The following is a 24,622-nucleotide window of genomic DNA, read 5'->3' on the forward strand; positions in this document are numbered from 1 at the left end:
AGACACAGCTCCTGGGGGTAACGCACTTGGCATATGCAAAGACACAGGGAGAATGGCTAGATGTGAAAGGTTTCTGTTTTACAAGTAGGTACTCTTTCGTTGATAGGCTTCTGTTCTGTTGCTTATCAACCACCTAACTCACTCTTGTGGTAACTTATCAGAAACTAATCATCAATAGGTTCTATAAGTACCTACTTTTGCAAAATAATCCATTTTCAAAGAATATAAGAGAAACAAAATTCTGTTTCAGCATTTCTCATGAATTGACACGAGGGGTAGAAGTGCTACCTATTTGTGGGAAAAATAAACTACTACAGTTCATTTGTTTCACTTAAAAAATTTTCAGGGGCTTCCCTGGTGGCGTGGTGGTTGAGAGTCTGCTTGCCAATGCAGAGGACGCGGGTTCGAGCCCTGGTTTGGGAAGATCCCACATTCTGCGGAGCAACTGGGCCCGTGAGCCACAACTACTGAGCCTGCGCGTCTGGAGCCTGTGCTCCGCAACAACAGAGGCCGCGATAGTGAGAGGCCCGCGCACCGCGATGAAGAGTGGCCCCCGCTTGCCGCAACTAGAGAAAGCCCTTGCACAGAAACGAAGACCCAACTCAGCTAAAAATAAATAAATAAATAAATAATTTTTAAAAATAAAGGCATTCCTTTAAAAAAAAAAAAGAAGACATTTAGAAAAAAAAAAAATTTCAAATCCTCAGAAGGGAAAGGAATTTTATAAATGTGGATTTAGCCTACTGCAGAGGTATAGAGATAGGCTGAATTTTATGATTCAGGCATAATTAAGTAGGTTCTCAAATTAGGTCCCACTTCAGAAATGATTGTGCACATAATTCTACGTTAATACGCCTGGGTCCATCTATCTGAAACAGTACAATAAATAGAATTTGATGAAATGGTACAGTATATAGAAATTATACAGTAAATCAATATAAATTCAATTATAGCAGGAGCGTAAATGAGAGAACCATCCTGTTCAATCTTTAAAAAATATTATCAAGTGGCTTTTCTAATTAAGAGCACTTTTTACCAAAAAAAAAAAAAAAACCACACACACACACACAAAGGATATAATGGAACATTAAGTAATATATAGTAACATTACTTCTTTAAAAAGTTTTTTGTCCTTTTCATCATGAGGTTAGTGTCCCCAGGCAGCCTGCAGCCTCTCCCGCATTTCCTCTCTTCCCTTCCATGGCAACATGGGTTAGCTAGACACTGAGCTTTTTGTGATGTGTGTGTGGGGACGGGGAGAAGGGGAGCGAGGCTTCAGGGAGGTCTCCAGGTGGAAAAGTTTGTGACGCACTAGATTCGGTGACTGAATGAGTATTTATCGAGGGTTCTCGAACACAATAGTTACGGTCACCCTATGTTCATTTTTAAAATTATGTTTGGTCTCAGAGCCCTTAACTCAGAGGGAAACCCTTTCATAGGCATCCCAAACCACTTGTTCATGAAAAGATTATGCGACAAAGCCAACCTGCGTGGGTTTGATCCTTCTGTTTCAGAATCTGAGTAGCGAGCGCATGAGAGACATGCATAAACTTACTGAACGTGGAACATGTGCACTAAAATGGTTGAATTCTGTCCTTCATCAGTATGCAGTCATGGAGAAGTGATTTTGCATTGGTTATAAAGCGTGTCCACCTTACGGAGACCTCGTTTGCCCTCTTGCTGCCTCTGAAGCTCCACCCCTTCCCTGAGACCGGGATAGTCGCCCTGTGTTCGTCTCCATAGCTGAGCAACCTCCACCCTCCAACAGAAAGGATGAAGGCTGAAATGCTGTTTCCCTTATCTTGGAAAAGGCCCCTTTTATAGCTTTCCTGGCACAGCTAAATGGTGCAGGTAATGGCCTGATAGGTGTGCCACACCTGATACTTTAGAAGGAAGCTGGTAAGTGTTCTGTTTTTCCCTAGCAATAAAGCGAAACTTCTCTCCCTAGTTAGGGTCTAGTTAACACATTAGCAAGTCCCCCTCTTTTCTCCTCACCTGTCATTATCTTCCACACAAGAGAGAGGTCTTGATAACAACCTATCTTAATGGGATTTTAATGGCTCATTACAGTGAATGCTGAATCCAACACTTTCACAACAACAGTTGAGTGGGATGCTGATAAAACAGCATCCTCGAGGTTTCTGCAGCCTCTCCCAGCCAGGGGGAGTTGCTCATTTTGTGCAACAACAGAAGCAGCCCCAACCGAACTTCTTCAGCAGAACGTGAGAATGCTTATTTGTGAACAAACCATTTGCTTTCTAACATGCAGGCACTTACCAGCCTTTTGCCAGAGTAAGGAAACACAGCACTGAAACACTCACATTCAGGACTGTGTTAGGCAGTGCACGTTGCTTAGCAACCTTAGATCAGAGAGCATCAACTTTAAATATGCTCAAAAACCAAACCAGCGATATTCCAGTATGTATCTGGAACCATGGCCTCGCCTTTTGTTTGCTACTCATTTTGGACTCGGATTGGACCAAAAGGTGGCGTATTGGATGGTTCTACTCGGTCTTCTCTAGTTTTCCCCTCTGGGATGGTTTGGATTTGTGCAGCACTTGTTAAAGTAAAGCAGAGACCCTTAGAATGTTTAGGGTTTTTAAGCTGGACAAACAGGATCAAACGAGAAGCCCTGGCAGTGTACCTAAGGAGGATCCACCAGCAGCTGCACGCTCGTCCCGGAGGCTGTGACAGCATGAGGCCCCAGGTGGCAGCACCCTCAGGGTTTTATTTTGACCCATTCCACAGAACAAGGAGTGTTCATCTAATTTTCAGAATCATCATCAAAAATGAAAGCATCAGCTGCATATTACACAGAAGACCTGAGAGCGGGCTTCCCTTGAGTTCTAGAAAGACCAGGCCTGAGATCACCGCTCCCAGAGGCCAGAGGGCTCATCTAATTGCTGAAAATCTGAGCATCCGCCACCAGCAGGGCTCAGTCAGCCACCCTCATTTTCTTGCCTCGGAGGCCAAGGTGGCATGTAGCTAGATCCTGATAGCGACTCACTCCCGGAGCAGCCAAGAAAGGCAGAGATTTACTAAATGGTGGGTCCTAAGCCTTAAAGCTAAGGCAACAAATGAAATGCCTAAGCTACCCTTAGAATTGCAGGCACCGGCTACATCTACTTGATTTTATTTTTACTGAAATTTGACAAAAGAAGCAATCCGTGAATGCATTGAAAACACCCTCCTCCATATGTTTCACTACTGGCATAAGACTGAGCCACGCCACCCCGCTGCACTGCCAAGTGCCAGCTTACTGGTTCAGAACCTTCATCAGAAACATTCAGACTTCTAGCTGTTCCATGAAAGCCACAGGGCCTTCCTGAAGAAGCTGAGAAACACACTTAAGAATCACTGAGGTGGCTGTACAAACTGATATTCCTCACTGAAAAGGCTATGGATTGAATTTTGCACACCCGCCCCCAATTCATATGTTAAAGCCTTAACGCTCAATGTGACTGTGTTTGGAGACAGGGCTTTTAGGAGGTAATTAAGGTTAAATGAGGTTGTAAGGGGGAGGTCCTAATCCTACAAGACTGGTGACCTTAGAAGTAGAGGAAGAGAGTGAGATCCCTCCCTCTCTCCAGGCACATGCACCAAGGAAGGACCACGTGAGCACATAGTGAGAAGGTGGTCATCTGCAAGCCAGGAAGAGAGCCCCTCACCAGAACCCACCGTACTGGAGCAGGCTAAGACAGAAAGGAAAATGTATTTTAGTTATTGCCGTATGTGGAAGCGTACACATATGAATTTTAAAATCTACCAGGGTGATCAAGTGAGCTGCCTCGCTCAGTCATCTAACAGTTACTCCTGCCAAATTTTATCTCAATACACTGAGATCTGAAGTAGCATCCAAACCATCTGAAAGACGACATGCCTCTGAAATAGGCTTTTACATAGTTTATGCTACAAATACTGTTCCCAACATCCATTTTTTAAAAGAAGATCACCTTTAGCTTATGAACTCATTGTAATAAACCTAGACTTGAATAAACCTAGACTTGAATCCAACCCTGGATTTTAATGGGCTCTTTTGAGCAGCATTTCTCTAGTTTGCCAGGATTTAAGTCCTAAAAATGAACTGTACTTTGCAGTGAAATGGTATCTAATTAAAGTTTAATGACTAGATTCCATTCCTATCCTACAGCAACATAGAAATATGCACACTGAACTCTTCACATTATCTTGTGTGTATCCTTTAATGTTGATGCCAACCCTTCAGGGTACAACTCGGGCAAGTGGACCCAGTTAAAGAACACCCTTAATAGAAATGTCATGGACAAGGTTAATGGGAAGAAAAAGTCCAGAAAATATCCATTTCCTCAGACCAAACTGAAAGTGGACATCATAATGGCAATCTATAAAACTACTGGACCAAATATTAGGGAAACCTATGCCATTGCTTTCTTTGTAGAAGGTAAGGATGGTAATATTGGCATCTAGCATTCAGCCCCATCAATCCTGATTTGTCCTAATTTATTCAAGTTAGGGGAATGCAAAATAAGTCACGTGACTTCTTTCTTTTTTAGATCCTGCAGTCATTTTATAACATGAAATAAAATATCTCAATAATGCTAAGTTAACATGTTCTGAATATTTCTGGAACCCAAGGGCCCACAATGGAGTAATAACACACTCCTTATTATCACCTCTTACTTCTTTTCAACATTATCAATAAACTTAAATTTTTCTATATTGGAAAATACAACTGTATGTTATTTCTCAAACCATAGTTTAAAAATGGATATATGTAAGTTCAAACAGAAACTCTAATAATGGCAAATATGGAAGAGAGTTTGGTTTAACACATTGGATACTGCTATGTGTCAGGGATAAATAATGGCCCCATGGACACATAATATACTTAAAGAGAATTAATTGCTTTACTTTTTATTTGATTATCTCTGAATTCTATGCACTACTCTTTCTACCATAAAAAAATAAAACCAAAATGATAATTGTCGATATTAAAAGTTTCTAGGGATTGAATACATCCATAATACAGGTTGAAAAATATCAGAAGCTGTCGCTTCTCCTCCTTTTTTAAAAAGAGAAAGGAAGTTCAGGGATAATTTCCTCATTGTATAAGCATTCCCTTGGCCTTTGCATATCTGGCTTAGTATGAAGCTAGCAATAGAAGTGAAAATACATTCTCCTAATGATTCTAAGCATCTAATGATTTTGTTCCAACTTTACTTATTCTTTTTTAATTTTTTTTGTTGTTTTATTATTAACTTTATTTATTCTTTATTCAGTATTCCTAAAATTCTTTCAGAGAGCATGTCACCAAATTCTTGAATATTCCCTTTTGTGTTCATACACTTATTAAAATTAATTTTTTTCCAAATTAATCCAATTACATTCCATTTCTAGACTTACTACAACAACTTCATGTACCTATAATTATCCTCTCATTACTTATTATACGTACTCAGTGGAGATTGAGTTAGGCCATGGGATTATCACTCCTCAGTACCTAACTATCCTGTGACAGTTGCTATAATCAAAATTATTTCCCAGTGGTACTAGAGATGCAATATTAAGTTTTGGAAGCATATTAAGGCCCCAATATGAAAAATAATGTACTACTATGCAATGTGTTCCTAAAAATATAATTCCAGATTAAATTCTCAAATGTCAATACACATATGTGGAAAATTGACATCATTTTTTTGCTTCTTGACTTGTTTAGGGTCTATCCAAAACCCCAGTGCCAAATCTTTCTCACTTCCAGTTTTTCTCCATAACCATGATCAAATCATTTAGGCAAACCATCATGTCGCAGTCTCTCCACTTATAAATTGCGGATAATAATAATATCTGTTTCTTACTTGCTATATGTCATATATATACTTGTGAATTTCAGGGTGTATTCTTTTTTAAAATAAATAACAACCCAATTTTCCCTTCCATTAAGTCAAGATTAAAAATAGATTTAAAAAGTCTGAATACACCTGCATTTTGAATTCCTTAGAGTAAGTTAACATATGAAAACTGTAATTGAAATTCTTGACAGTACTCTTAATCATTACAGATTCATATGATAAGTTTTATGAATGACATTAAGGAAAGGAAATAGTCTTCCCTTTAAGCTCTTTCCTTAAACGTTCTAATGTGATTACTGTAGTATATATCTCAGGGATTTTATTCCAGGGGGATGGGGGATGGGAGGCAATGGAGCAAGAGTGAGGAAAACTAACAAAGCACAATAAGGCAAATAAATTCCCACTTTCCATGGGAATATTCCCTACAAGGGCCAAGAAACTAACAAACACTAAACATCCCCATTGGGGAAGAGAAGCAAGAGTTTGCTCTTAAATTGACTTCAGATAGAGATGCCAAAGCAAATAAATCACGATAAGTGAAACACTTTGAAAGGTAAATGGACTTTAAAAATATTTGCGTAGGTTAAATTTTTTAATCGGAAGTATTCATTACTGTCAGATAAGATAAGGCCACATGTCCATCAGGATCTCTGGAGATCTCCTCCTTGTATATGATTCATTATTTTTAGACCAATGCCTAGCTCCTCAGACATCCCCAACAAATGTTGCCAAATGAAAAAAATAAGCCAAAGTTCAAAACATGTTATGCTTCACCTAAACCAAAATTGTATTAATTTGAGTAAGAAGTAAGTAAAGGCCCCAAAGTTCTTAGATTTCTTCAATCCTTACACATTTTTTCATCAATAAGAATTCTGGAATGATGTGCAAACTTGAATGTCTATTCAACCCAGCTACTCAAGCCGTTAACAGAATAAAATGCAAACTTCTGTTTCCTAGGATCCCTTGCCCCTAGCCAAGTTCATCCTCAAAGACCCTGTTTCACTTTGTGTTGTCCTTGTGGAGTGACTTGCAACCCTCAAGCCATGTAGAAAGAATTTTGAGAGAAGAATGGCACTTTTACAGGTACGTGGTGTCCAGAGCAGCTCCATTCTTTTTTTTTTTTCCTTTACGGGAATCTTTTGTAATTGAAATAAAAAGACTTCAGTCATGTCTCTGATGGAGAGTGAGAGGAGTCATATTTACAGGTAGGTAAGAAATAACCTATTTGTTTTTCTAAAATTCCTCTGGACATAAATCTCTGATTGGAGATTACCAATGGCTTTTTTTATAACTAGAATTTCACTGAATATTCATCAAGCCACCCAGATATTGGTCAAGAAGAAGTTGCCTAAGTGAATTTATCCATATACCTAGATTCTATCATGGGAATGGTGATACCCAAATCCCAAAGTAATGCGATAGCAAACCTTGTAAAATGAAGTAGGTGTCACATGATCAGAGGCAACCAGTATAAACAGAAATAGAAGAGTGAAGCAGGCCAAACTGTCGATGGGGCGGGTGCCTCAGTCTGGGGGCCCTGCTTGAATTCAGCGTAAATTCCGGAAACAGGTTTGACTCTGCCTCAGCCTCAGGGATTGACCTGTACTGCTTTGGTCTAACAGGTCTGCTAAATAGGGCAAACTTTCCAGTATTCCCTGGGGAATATACCAGACTAGAATCATTCCACGTCCCTAGGGAAAATGACCCTGAGGAGGCCCTTTTCCCCCAAGTTAATTTTTATAATCCTCCAGAAAGATTCAGAAAGTACTGGACTCATCTTATACCGCTGATACTGCTAACAGTAACTTGGCTGGCATCAGAGAAAGGTGAGATGGCCGAACTGATAGCTTCTTCAGGGTTCAAACTGGTTTGGGAAATGCAGCAAGTCCAAAGTGACTGTTCTGCGTGACTAGAGATAAAATAGAGCCACTGCTACTTCGAAGAGCGCCACTACCAATGACTGCTCCACTCATCGCTAAGAAAAAGGGCGAACTCCCTGAACGCTTACCGTGAGCCAGCACTGTTCTAAGTATTAGAACATGTATTCATTTATTTATTCCGCAGGACAACCCTAAGAGATAGGAATTATTATTACCATTCTGATGTCATCAACGAAGACACAGAAGCCTAGAGAAGTTAAGTAACTTGCCCCAAGTTATTCAGTGAATAATGGCCGGGCGGGAGCTCAACACCAGGTGCAGTGTTTCCGCTTCTGTACTTCACCACCCGGCCTCCCTGCCTTTTCCCTTCCTTGAAAGCTTGGAAGAGCGCCCCAGGACCAACCACAGACAGCCTGAGGAGAACAACAAGCACGGAGTCTGTGGGAGACGGGGGCAAGCTGCCTGCAGCTCTGGCCCAGCTGGGATGAGATCTTCCTTGCCCGGCTCCTCAGGGCCCCTCCTCACTTGTCTCAGGCCATCCCCACTAACTGCTCTGCTCTGCATATGCTCTCTGTTGAAAGACAAGATTACAGATATCATCAATACAGATCTTACTACAAGAAAACTTCGAGGGGATCCCAGATTATAACTGAGAAAACTGGAAAAAACAGAGAACTGGCTGCAGATAATGCTCTTTGCACCATATCCAGGGAGCTTCCAAGGGCAACTAGGAGCATGGGCTGCTCCTACAAGGAGCTCATGAAATTTCAGAGCTGCAAGGTTTGTACGTTCCTGTCTTAAACATTAAGACAAATTTTCCCCACCTAATTTGCTTTTTTCGTACTGGACTTTCTAAAGTTGAAATAAAGAAAGGTTAGAAAACACATTTGTAAATGATATTCAAAACCACTGAATGAGAAGTTTCGTTCCTTTCTTCTTTGAATTCACCTAGCCTTGAAGAACAGACATTTTTTTTCCCTGAGTATGTTAACAGTCGTTGAAGTGACTAAAATACCCAGTATATCTTAGTGAAAAGCTATTTTTAAAATCACTTGATTTAGAAAACTCCAATCATGATAATTTCATGGGAATTCTCAGTACACAAATTAAAAGTTTTAAATTACTCTGCAAGAATTTGGAGTTCGAATAATCTTAAATAGAAAATACCTGCATCAATGCATACTTAATCAGGTGTTTTTAACATCTGTCCCTGATCCAAAATTATTTTGAGGGTTGTTTTATAAGGTACAGTTCTTGTGGTCAGTAATAGCAGTAATGATGCAATGTGAGACTAGGATCCAGAGGTGTCGATTCTGGTCTCACCTGACTCCACCACTTTTCACCTCTGGGCTTTGAGAAGGCCATTTAACTTCTCTTAGCCTGTTTCCTAGTGTCCACAGATGAATAACAGTTCCCACCTCAAAGTGTTGTTTCAGGGACCAAATGAAATAATGCACGTGAAAGAGATTTTAGTAAGCCCGAGGCACTATAATAATAAAATTACAAACTAAACGTGGAAGCAGCATGGCCCAGTGAGGAAAACGCAGATGTAGTCTGGTGCTAAAAGGAATCAACTTGGTTGATTTGCCAACTTTGCCAACTCATGACCTTCAGTGGGTTTGCCCTTGGTTCTCCCATTTGAGAAATGGAAGGATAATAACTACCCCATAAGGCTGATGTGGGGATTAGAAATAATACGTCTAAGGCCTCTAGCAGGACAGGCCCACAGTAGGTGCTCAATAAATGGCACCCATTTCGTATCAGAGAATCCGTTTAATTAAGCCAAGTATGCTGTGTCCAAACACTCACTCACAACAGCTGAGCGGTGTTCTGCTTAGACCAGTACATTCATTAGCAGAGTCCCAAATAAGACTCCTGCCACGGCCAGCACCCCGGGCTTATCCCACTTTAGATTCCAGTGGATTAAGGCTGTGCTTGCTGTATTCACATTTCCTGCCTTCAACCACTGTTTTATAAACTTACTACCGGAACCTCAGATTTAAAAAATAAAATCAATTCTACCCAATGTGGCCACTCCAAGTACAGGATTTTTCCTAACTTGCTTTTACAGGATGAACTTATTCACTTTTTTGCTACTTCTGCAGGGACGAGGGTGGGGTCCGCGGGCGAGGAGAAGGAAAAAACCGAAGTGAATCTGCTGTTGTTACTGAGGCTGTTCAGTGTGACCAAAGTAAGCAGCCTGTGCCTCGCCTCCCCAGCTCCAGCGCGTGAGGGTCAGGCCTGTCGGAGGCGGAGGCGTTCGGAGCCACAAGCAGGACAAGGGCACGAGCCCCGCCGCGCCCGGCCCGAGCAGACCCGGGGCGGCGGGCATCGGTCACCAAGCAGAGGGCGAGTTAGAGGCGTGGAGCCGGGGAAGGGCGCATGCAGGTGGGTTAGTGGTAACTCGACCATGCGGCGTGGCATTCCTGTCTGGCAAACGCGCTCAGGCAAAACAGACTCGATGCTTACAATGATCCCAGCCCAAAATGGAGTGTCTCTGACTAGCAGGGAGGAGCTGATGCCGGCCATGAGAAAGCCCACCACGGTCACGGCGACGCCCAGCGCCAGCTGCAGCAGCGCGAGCAGCAGCGGGAACCGGCAGCCGCAGCACGTCCGGGCCTCCTCCTCCCCGCACTCCTTGGGGGCCCCCGCGCCCCTCTTCGGCCCCATGTCCTCGGGCCCCGCGGCGTCGGCGGCCGGCGGTCCCCCCTGGCTCCGCGCGCCGCGGCCCGGCCGCTCCCTGCCCATGGCGGCTGCGGGGGCGACGGCGAGGGCGGCGCGGGGCGGGCCGCGCTGGCCCTGCTCGGCGAGTTACGGAGGCTGAACAAATATGGCAAACATTTGGAGCGACTCGCCGAGCCTCCGAAGGCCACGGGGAGCCCGCGGCGGCGGGGGAGTCGAGGGGGGTCGCCAACTGCCAACTCGCCGGGCGGGACACAGCGCCCGCCGGCTCAGGCAGGGTGGCCCCGCGCCTCCTAAACCCCAGCGCACTTTAGACAGGCTGCGTGTGCGCGCGCGTGTGTGTGTATGTGTGCGCGCACGTCTGTGTACGCGGCCGTGTGTGTGTGTGTGTGCGTGTGTGTGTGTGGTGTATGTCTCCCACTCCAAACCCCAGGATTTTTTCGGTTTTGTTTTTGTTTTCTGAGAGGTGCAGTGCAAGGTGATGAATGTTTAAGTCATTTGAGTTTAATTAGTAGAAAATTTAATCCGAAAGAGGCGTCGCTAGGCTCCAAGCTGTGAAGTTCCAGAAGTTAAATTGTTCTTTATTTTCCAAAAAAGGCATGGGCTCTTTCTTTTTAAATTCTGCAATCCTGCTGACAAATCAAGGCATTTTTCCCACTGAGGTATTTGCTTTTGAAATTACTATTTATACAGATGCTGGGCTAATTGGGAACTCTCTCACATTTTTTTTTTTTAACATCTTTATTGGAGTATAACTGCTTTACAATGGTGTATAACAAAGTGAATCAGCTATATGTATACATATATCCCCATATCCCCTTCCTCTTGCGTCTCCCTCCCACCCTCCCTATCCCACCCCCCTAGGTGGTCACAAAGCAAGGAGCTGATCTCCTTGTGCTATGCAGCTGCTTCCCACAAGCATCTATTTTACATTTGGTAGTGTATATATGTCAATGTTACTCTCTCACTTCATCCCAGCTTATCCTTCCCCCTCCCCGTGTCCTCAAGTCCATTCTCTACGTGTGCGTCTTTATTCCTGTCCTGCCCCTAGGTTCATCAGAACCTTTTTTTTTTTCGATTCCATATATATGTGTTAGCATACGGTGTTTGTTTTTCTCTTTCTGACTTACTTCACTCTGTATGACAGACTCTAGGTCCATCCACCTCACTACAAATAACTCAATTTCGTTTTTTTATGGCTGAGTAATATTCCATTTTGTATATGTGCCACATCTTCTTTATCCATTCATCTGTCGATGGACCCTATTTGTTTTTAAAAGCTCTTTTAATCGTTTATATAAAGTCCCTAGCCAGTCTTCGCTAATCTCCACAACGGTGCCTACGGGGATTATTACACACTTTGGACGTGGAGGATTTAACTCAGTCCACGTCTGAGATATTTTTAATGCACCTACAGTGTGCTAGAAAATAAGGATGCTCAAGGTAGATTTGGTCCCTGCCAAAAGTCACCGAACAAATCAATAAAACCGATTATTCTTATTCCCACATACCTCTCCTCAGTAGCACTTAGAGCAAATTTCAGTGAAACCACTCAGAAATGATCCCATCACTTTAGGGTATTTATATCTACTTTGGTATGGTCATTTTAGCATTCAGAAAGCTTTATTTAAAAAAAAAAATGATGTTGCCAAGATGCTAGGATAAAGCCTACTCCTAGATTGTTTGCTATCAGCTAATTTAAAGAAAATCTAACTCCCTGCTTTGTCTCCAAAGAATTAGAAACTAATCATCATCAGCTCTCCCTGGGTACCTTTGAAGGTATAAAATATATTCTTATTTTATGAACTTCAGTGTTTTCCTTATACCTTCCTTCTGGATTAGTGAGAAAAATATGGTCCATGGAACCAATGCAGTAGTTTAAAAAGCAGAAACCAAACTGCACATCCCAGCACTCCCCCTAGAAGCAGTAGAAACAGCGCTCACTCTCACGAGAGGAGCAGAGGGGCTGAGGAAAGGTCATTGTCAGCTTTGGGGCCATTACACCATTAGGATTTCTAGTGAGAACAAATAATAGCTGGTGTTCCATCAAGGTACCCATGTGACTTGTGCCTGATTGAGAACAACCCAAATGACAAAAAGAGAACAATACTTGGTTTTTCTACATAAACCAAGAAAACATTTTTAGGAAGCTGAGTACATGGAAGTAATTATTTGTTCTTACGAATAATGTAGCTACCAGTTACTGAGTATCTATCTGTTCTGTAACAAGCACATGCTAGGTACTTTACATTCTTGACAGTTACTCGTTGTAATTATAGCTTCTTCTTTTAAAAATGAAAAAATGGAGTAGCAGAATCATTTAGTAGCCAGATTATTGGGCCACTCGCCTAGTTAGGGATGTGTGAGGGGAACCAAATGTAAACTCCTGTGGATTACCTGTTTTGTTAATTACTTCTTGTAGGCAAATAAGTGGATGGACTGATTTAAATCATTTGTGATTTTAAACAATTTAATGATCATAGGTAGTACTTCATCTATCACAGAATTAGCTATTAGCCTTGACTCTAAGAGTATTTGAGTACTTTACAAAATATCTTGATCCACCACCACAATGTATGTGATAGTTGACTGAGACTGTTATTTCTGTTAATAATTTATAGCTAGATACAAGCTCTATTTGCTGACCATACTGCTGGGCTGTCAGTTAGTTAAGAATAAAATATTCTTAGCCTTTCCCTCAATATCTTAAATTAGATGTTAAGTTAGAATAGGTAAACAAAATAATAGGGTATTCCTGTAGGTTTGTCTTCTAAGTTTCAGAACTAGTGTGGCTTACAGTTGCACATAAATTCTTGTAATGAAGGCTTACTTTTAACTGCCTAGGTGAGACAAGTTACAAATGAAACCAGTAGCAGTGAACAACAGCCCAGATAAATTGTAATCCTTCTAGTCTGATTACAATTTTCAGCTTCCAGCAAAGGAAGGCAGTAGTAGTATGGGGAGCCTTACACCTGCTCAGATTCCCAACCACATGCGTGAATCTGTGTCCGAGGGGGCCTGGTCTTTGGCAATACCACAAGGTGATAGTGATGAGGATGGTAGTTTCACTTACTTAATGTGAGGAAGTAGAAACAAAGAAGAGGATGACAGAAGCTGTCAGAAGGTTAGTGATGAAGAGTAATCAAGGCTAAAATGGTATCAAAGGGTCTTAAAAAACAACAACAAAAAAGGTCTTCCTTTAATATATCCTTTCCACAAGAAAAATCACCATTTCCAGCTCACCACATAGTTTAACAGAAATGAACAGGATTTTTTTAGTATTCATAAGTTACAATGTCTCTGTTTTATAGGTTAAGCAATAACCTCTTCAGATATTTATATTACTGGGAAAAAAGGCAAAGTAGAAACAAAGTGTTTTCAGATACTCTACTGGCTGCTCCCATAACTCAAAACTGACAGAGATGGTAACTTAGAAATTATAGGAGAGTAGTTAATAAAAGGTTTGAGATTATTTTGATCCTGTGAGGAAAATAACAAAAATAAGCTTAGTATTTCTGTGTTTGCTGCATTTCAAATTCAACATTATTTGGACGTATTTATGCTTCAGAAATTCAGAACTGGGGAAAAAAATTAGTGTCATTAACAAGATGTCCTTAGGAAATACGACTAGAAATAATCTCTAAACCAACTTATTTTTGAACACATGATCTTAGATTCACCAAGAACAAAAAAGATTTCATAGGAAAAATTATTACAGTTTCAAGGTCTGTGTCAAGTCTCTTTAATATGTAATGACATATATTTTAAATGTTCAATTAGATTTGATTTAAGGAAGTATCAAATATTCTACAGAGAACAATTGAGAACTCATTTATGATATGCAAGCACCATTGGTCTCCATATCTAAAATAACTCTAGGGATATTGCTGACATGCATGTGTGTACAACAAATAAAAGAAAATCTAATTTTTTTGTATTTTCTTTATTTATATATCATTAGTTCCAAATATTTCTTTTGGCTCAAGTTTTTCTCCAAAGAATTGACCCATTTATGATCTTTGTATAGCAGTTTGTCTTTTCAAGTTAAATGTCATATGTGCAGTGTACTCTCTGTGGTTCACATAGGGCTTATAACTTTCTCATTCTATAGAGTGTCCATAGCAATGCTAACTAGGAATCCTTTCCTAATGCATTCCACCTATTTATATGATGTTATTTATAATATCAAATTTTTCTACACGCAATTTGTACATGTATTTTTGTCTATATAATTTCGATGTGTGCACTGCATATGATAAGGTAGAAATAACCAAACTTATTATAATTAAGAAATATAGGGAGAAGAATGGATTAAAAATTGTGGTATATTCATACAGGGAATACTACTTGCTAATAAGAAGGAATGAACCATTGATACAGTCAATGACTTGAATGAGTGAAAGAAATTAGACACAAAAAATAAATACTGCATAATTCCATTTATGTAAAAATAAAAATAAAAAGGTAAAAATCTATGATAACTGAATTTAAAAAGAGGTTGTAGAGTTGGGATGAGAGAATTGACCAGAAAGGAGCAAGACGGGATTCTCTGGGGTGATGGAAGTCTTATGTATCTTGGTTTGGGTGGTGGTTACGTGGTATAAACCACTGTGAAAGACTCATTGAACAACACTTAAGATCTGTGCCTATTATTCTTTGTAACGATATCTCAATTTTTGAAATGTAAGAAGAGGAGAAATACAGGACGTCATTGTATATCCATCAGTTATTAACAATAGAAAAAGTAAAGTTTCTTTTTTTTTAATCTAAATTATCTTACTAAACTCTCTTCATTTCTCTCCTGCCATTCTGATTCCTCTGTAGTAATTATCTATTGCTGCATAATAAATCACCCAAAGCTTAGTGGTTTGGAATAACAGTAGTTCTTTATTATTTCATAATTTCTGTGGGTCAGATATTCAAATAGGGTATAGCAGGGATCATTTGTTTCTTCACATTTTCTGGGGTCTCAGCTGAAAGACTTAAAGACTGGGGCCTGGAACCATCTGAAGTTTTGACTGAGGCAGAAAGATTTGCTTTCAAGGTGGCTCACTCATCTGGCTGGTAGGCTGGCTCCTTTCCATGTGGCCTCTCCGTGCATTGGCCTCTCCATAGGGTTGTTTGAGTGTTCTCACAACATGATGGCTGACTTCAACAGGAACAAGAGATTCAGAGATTGAGAGAACAAGACAAAAGCTATCCTTTTAATGACGCAGCCTCAGAAGTCACTTAGCAACACTTGAGCCACACTCTATTCTTTAGAAGCGAGTCACTAAATCCAGCCCACGTTCAAGGGGAAAAGAATTAAGATCCGTGTATTGAAAGAAAGAGTATTAAAGAATCAGAGGGCTTCCCTGGTGGCGCAGTGGTTGAGAACCTGCCTGCTAATGCAGGGGACACGGGTTCGCGCCCTGGTCTGGGAAGATCCCACATGTCGCGGAGCAACTGGGCCCGTGAGCCACAACTACTGAGCCTGCGCGTCTGGAGCCTGTGCTCCGCAACAGGAGAGGCCGCGATAGTGAGAGGCCCGCGCACCGCGATGAAGAGTGGCCCCCGCTTGCCGCAACTAGAGAAAGCCCTAGCACAGAAACGAAGACCCAACATAGCAATCAATCAATCAATAAACCTTTAAAAAAAAAGAATCAGAGTATCAAAAGCATATTTTAAAACCACCACATTTAGGTATCACCACATTGAGATATGACTGATATACAAAAAATTGCACAAATTTAATGTATATATCTTGATGAATTGGATTTTTTATTGCATAGGGAAAGGGCATGTATGCTACACGTTCCATGGCTTCATCAAAGACTCCAAAATCTAAGGAATCCAGACTTCTTTCCTTAGCTCTAGATCTGAAAATGTAAATACCTACTTACAACTCCATTTGAATATCCCAAATGTACCTCAAATTCACCCTATCCTTGAACTCCACAGAGAAATCAAGTAAGATAAACACAAAGTGTACATAGACTTTAGTGGCAAGGTGGTCATTGGTTGCCCTTGCCAAGAGCAATCCATATAGAGTTTCAAGATTCCAGTGAGTTTAAGAGTGAGTGGGAGGTGATGAAGGGGGGAGAAAATTGTCTATGGAAAAGCTTAGTTGTGAAGGGAAAGAAAGAAGAAAAGCTATAGCTAAAGGGATAATATAAAGTTGAGGAAAAGTGTGCCTCTCTTTTTTTGGACAATTGATCAGATAAATTCCTTGAGGTGGGAGAATTAGTCAGAAGGAAAGTCCCTTCACAGGCTGAGATAGAAGGAAAGAATGTAAGATAAGATAAAACACAGTTAAGTTTGCAGGTGTGTGAGGAAGGCAGTTGAGGGAATTTTCTGGCCTCCTCTAGGATGTATACACAACAAATATAGTACCAGCATTCTCCTAAATGATGCAGATTTTAGATACAGAGCCAGTCTACTTCCATAGCCTATCCCACAGCACATTTTATTGCTATATCTCATAAGTATAGATTTAATGAAACTATATCATTTTCTGAAAAATTTCTCTAAAATAACAAAAACATGATTTTCTGTAAATTACACTAATAATGATGTCTGGAATGTGTATTTGTATATGTATATATATATACACATACATACATATATTTTATAGGTTACAAAGTACTCAAATTATTACTCTCTAAATCTAACCAAAACCCTATGAAGTCGAAATTTCTTCAGTGGTTAAGTGACTTGATCAAGGCTACATTTTTTTAACCATTTTTAAAAATTGAAGTATAGTTAATTTACAATGTTGTTAGTTTCAGGTGTACAGCAAAGTGATTCTGTTTTATATATATATTATATATATATGTGTATGTATATATATATATATTCTTCTTCAGATTCTTTTCCATTAACGGTTATTACAGGATATTGACTATAGTTCCCTGTGCTATACAGTAGGTCCTTGTTGTTTATCTGTTTTATATTCAATCGTATGTATATGTTCATCCCAAACTCCTAATTTATCTCCCCCTACCCCCACTATCCCTTTTGAAGGCTACAAGACCTAAGCTCTAAGTTCTCTGCTCTTGCCATTTATATTTTAGCTGAATGACTTGGATTTTTTAGCTTTATTGCGATATGATTGGTACACCACACAAAAATTGCACAAATTTACTGTATATATCTTGATGAGTTGGATTTTTATTGCATAGAGACATGGCATTAATACATTGCACGCATAAGCAGTCATGCGTGGTAAGGGCAAATGTGTGCTAATATACACGTTAAACGTGTTAACATATATGTTAAACATGCATGTTTAGGGCTATGCTCTCAATTCCGATGTGTGGGTTTTCTCCCCACACCACCAAGCAGTTCTCCAACACCAGCTGGGTGTCCTACAAGTCAACTCAATTCTGACACTATCTAGCCAGAGACAGCATCAGATTCTAGGTGTTGAGGGCTTGGTGCCACAAGACTGTCCCTACTTCAGATATAAATCACGAGTCCAGATGGTTATCTGTGCTCCTGACCCATTGGTTATAAATCAGAGGTTTCTGCAACCCTTTCCTTGGGCTTAACTTAGGACTCAGGAAACTATTTTACTCACTAAATTGCCTGTTTATTACAAAGGATGTTAACAGATACGAATCAACAGCCAGAGAAAGAGATACATAGGGCAAGGTCCCAAACAAAGGAGCTTCTGTCCTCATGGAGCTTGGGGCTGTGCACGGTGGCATGTGGAAGTGTTCTGGTTCACCAACCTGGAAGCTCTCCGAATTCAGTTTTTTGTTTTTGGTTTTTATGGAGGCTTCATTACATACGCATGATTGATTAAATCAATGACCATTGGTGATTGGTTCAGCCTGGGGTGGAGGCTCTCTCCTCCCTGGGTGTCTGGAGGGTGGGACTGAGAATTGCAACCCTCTAATCACGCGGTTGGTTCTCCTGGCGGCCAGCCCACATCCTTAGGTGTGTTCCAAAGCTCATCTCGTTAGCATAACAGAAGACACTTTTGTCACTTTACTCACTTAGGAAATTCCAAGGATTTTAGGAGGTCTGTGCCAGAAATGGGGACAAAGACCAAATATATATCTTTTGTTATAAATCACAATATCACAAGGGCATAAGTGCTTGGTGCACAGATATCCCTGCCGAGTCCCAGGGTAGTGAGAACAGATGCTGTGTAGAATCTGGACCATAAGCACCGTGAGGACAGACGTCTTGCTTTTCTTTTTTTTTTTTTTTATAAATTTTTTTTAAATTTTTATCTTATTATTTATTTATTTATTTATGGTTGTGTTGGGTCTTCGTTTCTGTGCGAGGGCCTTCTCCAGTTGCGGCAAGTGGGGGCCACTCTTCATCGCGGTGCGCGGGCCTCTTCACTATCACGGCCTCTCTTGTTGCGGAGCACAGGCTCCAGACGCGCAGGCTCAGTAATTGTGGCTCACGGGCCTAGTTGCTCCGCGGCACGTGGGATCTTCCCAGACCAGGGCTCGAACCCGTGTCCCCTGCATTGGCAGGCAGATTCTCAACCACTGCGCCACCAGGGAAGCCCCATCTTGCTTTTCTTAATCATCATTGTTTCCACAGTACCCAGCACAGTGCAAAGAGCATTGCACGGCTTTAATAAATATTTATAGATCCTAAATAGTCATACAGGTTACACACAGGATTCATCTGGATTCAGATATTTCTGATATAAACAATATATCTTTAAAATCCTTGAATGCATATTTTGTTCGTCCATTTTTCTTTTTCTTTTAAGAGTTGTCTTTAGGAATCACTCAACCGAGACACTTTGGATGAATTATAACCAGGTTTTCTAAATAATAACACTGAAAACACCATAAAGTCATTTTAAATATCCTATGTGTTATAAGCAAACTATACGATTTTCAATCTGACCACTACTCTTCCTCTTTACAGTAAGTGAGTCACTGTCTGACTCCAAGCCAGACTGACATCTTTTTTCATTTTCATAATATGCAGGTTTCCATAGACTTACAACTCCCTGCCTTTGGTTCCATATCCAGTCATCACCTCCTTTAAAGACATCTTTGGCTCTAAGACAAATCTTTATAGGCTGTGTTCTTTTCCTCCTACCATTTTTCTATAAACTCTCTCTCATTTTTAGTGCATCAGTGAGTGCAAACATCGGACTCAGTCCGCCTGAGTTCCAGTCCCGGCTCCAATTCTTACCAGCTGTATGATGTGGACATGTTCCCTCACCTCTCTAAGCCTTGATTTCCTATCTGTGAAATGTGACTATTAAAAGTACTTATCTCAGAAGGTCTCTATGAAATATAAATACGGTAGTTCATGAAAACATGGAGGACATTTCCTAGCATGGATAAGTAATCAGTAACTGTTAAGCTATTATCCTAGCTTATCATTCTTGGCCTACACAAGGGGCTCAATCAGTATTTTCTGAATGGTTAAATAAATAAACAAGTCAACAGATACTCCTTTTGTTTAATTACTTCTATCCCTTGAAACTGAAGGTACCCTGACCGATGCTCCCGCCCAGGTGAATCTCAGCACTGCCACGGGCATCCTCGTCTCTGCAACAATAGACCTGCTGTTGTCTAAGAAAACCATATAGGAGTGACAAGTGAGTGGTGAGTGGTTTTTTTTTTTTTTCTGTCAAATTGTATCAGAAGATATGAAGCCATTGTAGGGCAGGATAGATATTTTATAAAGTTTCTATTTACAATACTTTTGCAATGTAGCATATAAGGAAATGCCAAGTGTTATTTTATAATCCACACCACTTTCAGTTTAGGTGTATTTCTATGAGCATTATGCTCAACTAGCTAATTATACCTGGAAATTCTGTTGCTCTTTTACTAGCCTAAATCATAAAATTAAGTAGTAGGTTAGCAGATACTTGTATGCACTGCTTTTTAAGCCAGGGTTGCAGGTCAGAATCACCTGTAGAGTATTTGATACATGTGTTTGTTTTTAATGTCTGACTTAGTTATATTTTAGGTGGGGTCTAGGCAGTTAGTACTTTTGGGATGTACCCCTGTGATTAAGTCCCACTCTGAAAACCTGCCCAGGACACACTCCCAGCTAAGCTCAACACTCTCCCCACCCCCTAAGGCAGTAAGAAACATTCCTTTGTCAAAGACTGACTGTAACTTTATCATTTTATTTCTTCTTGGTACCTTTTTCTCAGGAGTGAGTGCCTGTACAGCATTCTTTCTTTAGTTCATTCAATAAACATTTAATGAGTGCCTAAGATGGCCAAGTAAGCCAGCAGGCACTGATGGTAAAAAGGCAGCAGGTTCCTGCTCTCAAGGAGCCCACACTCAACTGGAGGGAGACAGACACATAAACAGGGAAGTGTAATAAAGTGTTACGTGTGCGAGGACAGAATTGTGTGTGAGGTACAGCAAGGCATGAAGGCACCGTGACTCTACTAGAGAGTGTCACAATCAGTGTCATATGCCTGCATTCCTGGGAAACATGTGGCATAGCAGAGTAATTATTCATGCCTTGTGGGTTTTTATCTATGGGGTGACTCTGGAGTGTGTCAGCTTGGACCTACTGCTTCAGACTTACAGCGCCATGTCACCCAGCCAACAGCTCCTTCCCTGTGCCTAGTCCTTGGAGAAAAACCTTCCTAGTTTCACTTTTTTGCTCCTCCACCTCAGGGTAGTAAAGGTATAATCAGACCAGGGCAAGGCGAGAGGAGCTGACCGACTCTCAATACCCAAGCATATTGCTGGCCCCTAGGAGGATAGCCCTCTCTCAACTCCCCCGAAGACTGAAGAACCAAGGTCTTGCTGGAGTTCATGAACCCCATGCCTGTCAATCATTTTCAACTTTCTTCAACATCTATTTTTTTACTTAGTCATATTTTTTTATCCCTAAGCAATCTGTAATAAACATGTAGTACACCATGCAGATTTGGGGAAAGGGCATTTTTTCAATGTCATGCATTATTTTTTGTTCTGTTCCTAAAAGCCTAAACAATCCATATTTTAAATAAAAAATAACTTAATTTTCTTGTGCATCCTGTTTAGAGAGAGTAGGGGAAGCATGTGAAATGCTTATTGAAGGAAGTTGCTTGAGGTTTAATAAGAATGAAACTAGCACCTAGAAAAAACTCATCAAGATGCTAAAAGCAGTTGCTTGGGGGCAGTGGGACATGGAAAATGTTTTCCTCTTCTTCCTATTTTTCTGTTGTCCTCGAACGGGCACATTATATTATGATGTAAGCAAAACAAAACACAAAACAAAACAAACCAAACACCCCCCAAAACCCTTAGTTTTCAAAAGAAACTAACTTCAGTAGAGATTGGGTCTTAGATTTATTTGAGTCACCTAAACAATGGAGAATTAGGTACATAATGGATGCTCAATTAAAAAGATATTATACTTGGTAGATTGAGAAATTCTCTCTGGATTGAGTCTTCATATATTAATTGAATTTAGTTTCAATAATGAGATGCTGCTAAGAATATTTTTAAAAGAAAGTTTGTGAAAAGAAGAGATAAGTATAATATACTAAGGTAAAGGCAAAAATTTCTGAAAGTATGAGGGATTATAATAAGCCAGTGGTTCTTATCCCTGACTGTGTATCAGAATCACCCATGATACTCTTTTTAAATGTCTGTGACCTAGACCTTCCTGTAGAAACTCTAATTCAGGAAGTGGGTTGACATACAGCATCTGCACTTTGCAAAGGCTCCATAGATAATCTTGATGCAGAGGTAGGATTGTAAGCCATTATTCCAAATGAAATGAATCAATCAATCCAGGCACCAACTAATGCATCTGAAATGACCTGGGTCCTTCAACTTTGTCAATTAAAAGAAGTTAAACTTTTATTTAGTAAAGCTATAGTTGCTCAAACACTTGGCATTTTTCTTTGGGAAATTTCATCAAAGATGATTTAAGAGCCGCCCAAGATAATCGTCCTTATTACTTAATGCTTGTGTAAACCTAGCCTGCTAATTTTATTTTATTAAAGATTGATTACCAGCTTGGGACAGAAATGTAAAGGCAGAGGTAATCACCTTGTCCCTCCATTCCCATTATCTGCTACCCCCAGTGAACGCTCGATTAGCCTCTGATGAATGAATGAATGAATGGTTCTTCTTCCTCATTTTCACAGATGAGCCTCCGAGCAGTCGTGCCACTTGCCCACGGACTCACTACTAGTTGATGGCAGTGCTGGGACTCAAAATCAGGAGAGCCCCTTCTCAGTGCTCGAGTCCTCCCATGCTGCCACATGCTTTACTCACCTCCAAACAACTGTTGATTGTCCCAAAAGTTAAATCCATCCTTCAAGAATGCTATTAGCTTCCATAGAGAGCATTACAAATAATGTACCACAATTCTATAAACATAATTGACAAAAATACTTAGAGCAACAGTAACACCGTGTGAATGGAATGCCTTCCAAAGTGACTACTTCGAAAGAGACACGATTTCTACATATAAGTTCTGGTTCTTAAAATTCGTAAAATAGATAGCTAGTGGGAAGCAACCGCATAGCACAGGGAGATCAGCTCGGTGCTTTGTGACCACCTAGAGGGGTGGGATAGGGAGGGTGGGAGGGAGGGAGATGCAAGAGGGAAGAGATATGGGAACATATGTATATGTATAACTGACTCACTTTGTTATAAAGCAGAAACTAACACACCATTGTAAAGCAATTATACTCCAATAAAGATGTTAAAAAAACAAACAAAAAAAACCCTCAGTCTTTGATTTCTAAGTTGCACAATGTACCCTCCACTTATATATTGTTCCAATGAGGGGCATCAGTGTGCCAGGTTTAGTTATTAGTTTCCTTCAGGTCAGTATCTCACTGGAAAAATTTGGCTCAGATCACCTTACCAAAAAAAAAAGCTAAACTTTGATCTGTAATTAATTGGTGCCTCTGTTTTCACAACTGTGCATTTTTAGATAAGACTGCCAGATTGCCTCCCTAATTGGCTTGTGTAAACTGTCCTGTAGAACCAAAAGAAACTGTAGGGTTTTTTTTTAAATGCATTTTCACCATACCCCTTTTTTAAGCCACCATTGGGGAAAAAAATTATAACAATAAGACAGGACAAGAGGGCTACCATTGTTGACCAATCTCCCTCCAATAATAAGAATGTTGGAGTAGGACTTTGGTCTTAAATAATAACTTTTGTTTTACAACATAATTTTTGCTGCTATCATGTCTTCAAACAGAAGGTAACACAGAATTCGGATAAACAGAGAAGTGGATAAAATTAAAGTTGCCCCAACTATAATGAGAACAGCTTCTTTGGATAAAAAGGGGGGGGGGGTGGAATGAGTATTAAAGTCTAGGAAAGGAAAAAGATTTTCACAAAGATCACAGTTTTTTACTGATATGACCAAAGTGAGAAAGAAAATAGATCCTCATTAAGCAAAAGTAAAACTTGCATGAGATTCTGTGCAGTGTAAGAGAATCATTCTGGTTTTTGTTAAGCCTGCTTCTTGTCTTCAAACAGTATCTTCCCTGGAGCACAGCCAAACCAGCAAGGATTATGGTGGGTACATCAGTGCGTACATCTGAAAGGACTGGCAGACAATAGAGAGTGTTTGCCCCTCGGAAAGTTTTAATCCTTCCTTCGAAACCTATAAATTCTGCTGCATATCCCTCCACTTTTATTCTTACCATCAGGATGCTTTATGTGTGCAAACAATCCCTGATAGCTGTTTAGCTTAGAGCTGAACTCAGCATTTGAGTCCCTTACTTGTATGAGATGCTATACGATTCAGGAGAAAATGAAAAGACAAAACAAATCTAATTTCCTCTCCATTCCTCTCAAAAGATCTCAAACGCCTTTCAAGTTTTCTTGTATCTTAAAGTAGTGTTTCTTTCACCCCAGAATATCTCTCTGGACTAAAACTGTTTAGTTATTAAACCGTGAACTTTAAAGTTAAATTTTAGATCCGGGAAAAATATGCTGTGTACCCAGAACATCCAGGGGACAGTTAAATGGGAGGAATCGAATTTCTTAAGTTTAGAGGGGCAGTTTATATTCTGTAGCATGAGATCGTGTATGTCATGTTGTATGACGGTGGGGCTATCTGAGGTGGCATGGGAGGTGAAGTAGAAAGTCCCTTCCCTTGTCGTTGCCTCTGACGAGGTTCTGCAAGCACCCTAGTGTCTAAAGGCGTCGGGACACTCAGTTCATTGTGTCAAGAAAAGAAACCTCACCGCTCTGTGCACGATCGTGTGAATGAATATTCAGCACCTCCAACTCAGATTCACGGCTAATGATCTAGATTCTGAATTTTCAAGGGCCGATT

At 40.4% G+C, this 24,622-nt stretch overlaps 1 protein-coding gene and 1 long non-coding RNA gene across 2 annotated transcripts in view; one reads left to right on the plus strand and one right to left on the minus strand.

Moving 5' to 3' along the window:
- The window catches only part of SSPN (sarcospan), a 40,840-nt gene extending 29,915 nt beyond the window's left edge, over positions 1-10,925 (minus strand). Inside the window, exon 1 of the mRNA XM_082419876.1 lies at positions 10,178-10,925. Within this exon, the coding sequence (XP_082276002.1) occupies positions 10,178-10,456 (279 nt within the window). The 5' untranslated portion in view covers positions 10,457-10,925. The remainder of the gene's footprint in view (positions 1-10,177) is intronic.
- LOC309640713 lies at positions 693-23,606 on the plus strand. Its single transcript, XR_014252344.1, has 3 exons — positions 693-10,096; positions 19,843-19,959; positions 22,464-23,606. It is a non-coding gene; the product is annotated as an uncharacterized lncRNA (long non-coding RNA).
- The last annotated feature ends 1,016 nt before the right edge of the window (positions 23,607-24,622 follow it).

The sequence above is a fragment of the Balaenoptera physalus genome (genome assembly GCF_965194825.1).
Source record: "Balaenoptera physalus genome assembly, chromosome: 13".
In the NCBI taxonomy this organism is placed as follows: Eukaryota; Metazoa; Chordata; class Mammalia; order Artiodactyla; family Balaenopteridae; genus Balaenoptera; species Balaenoptera physalus.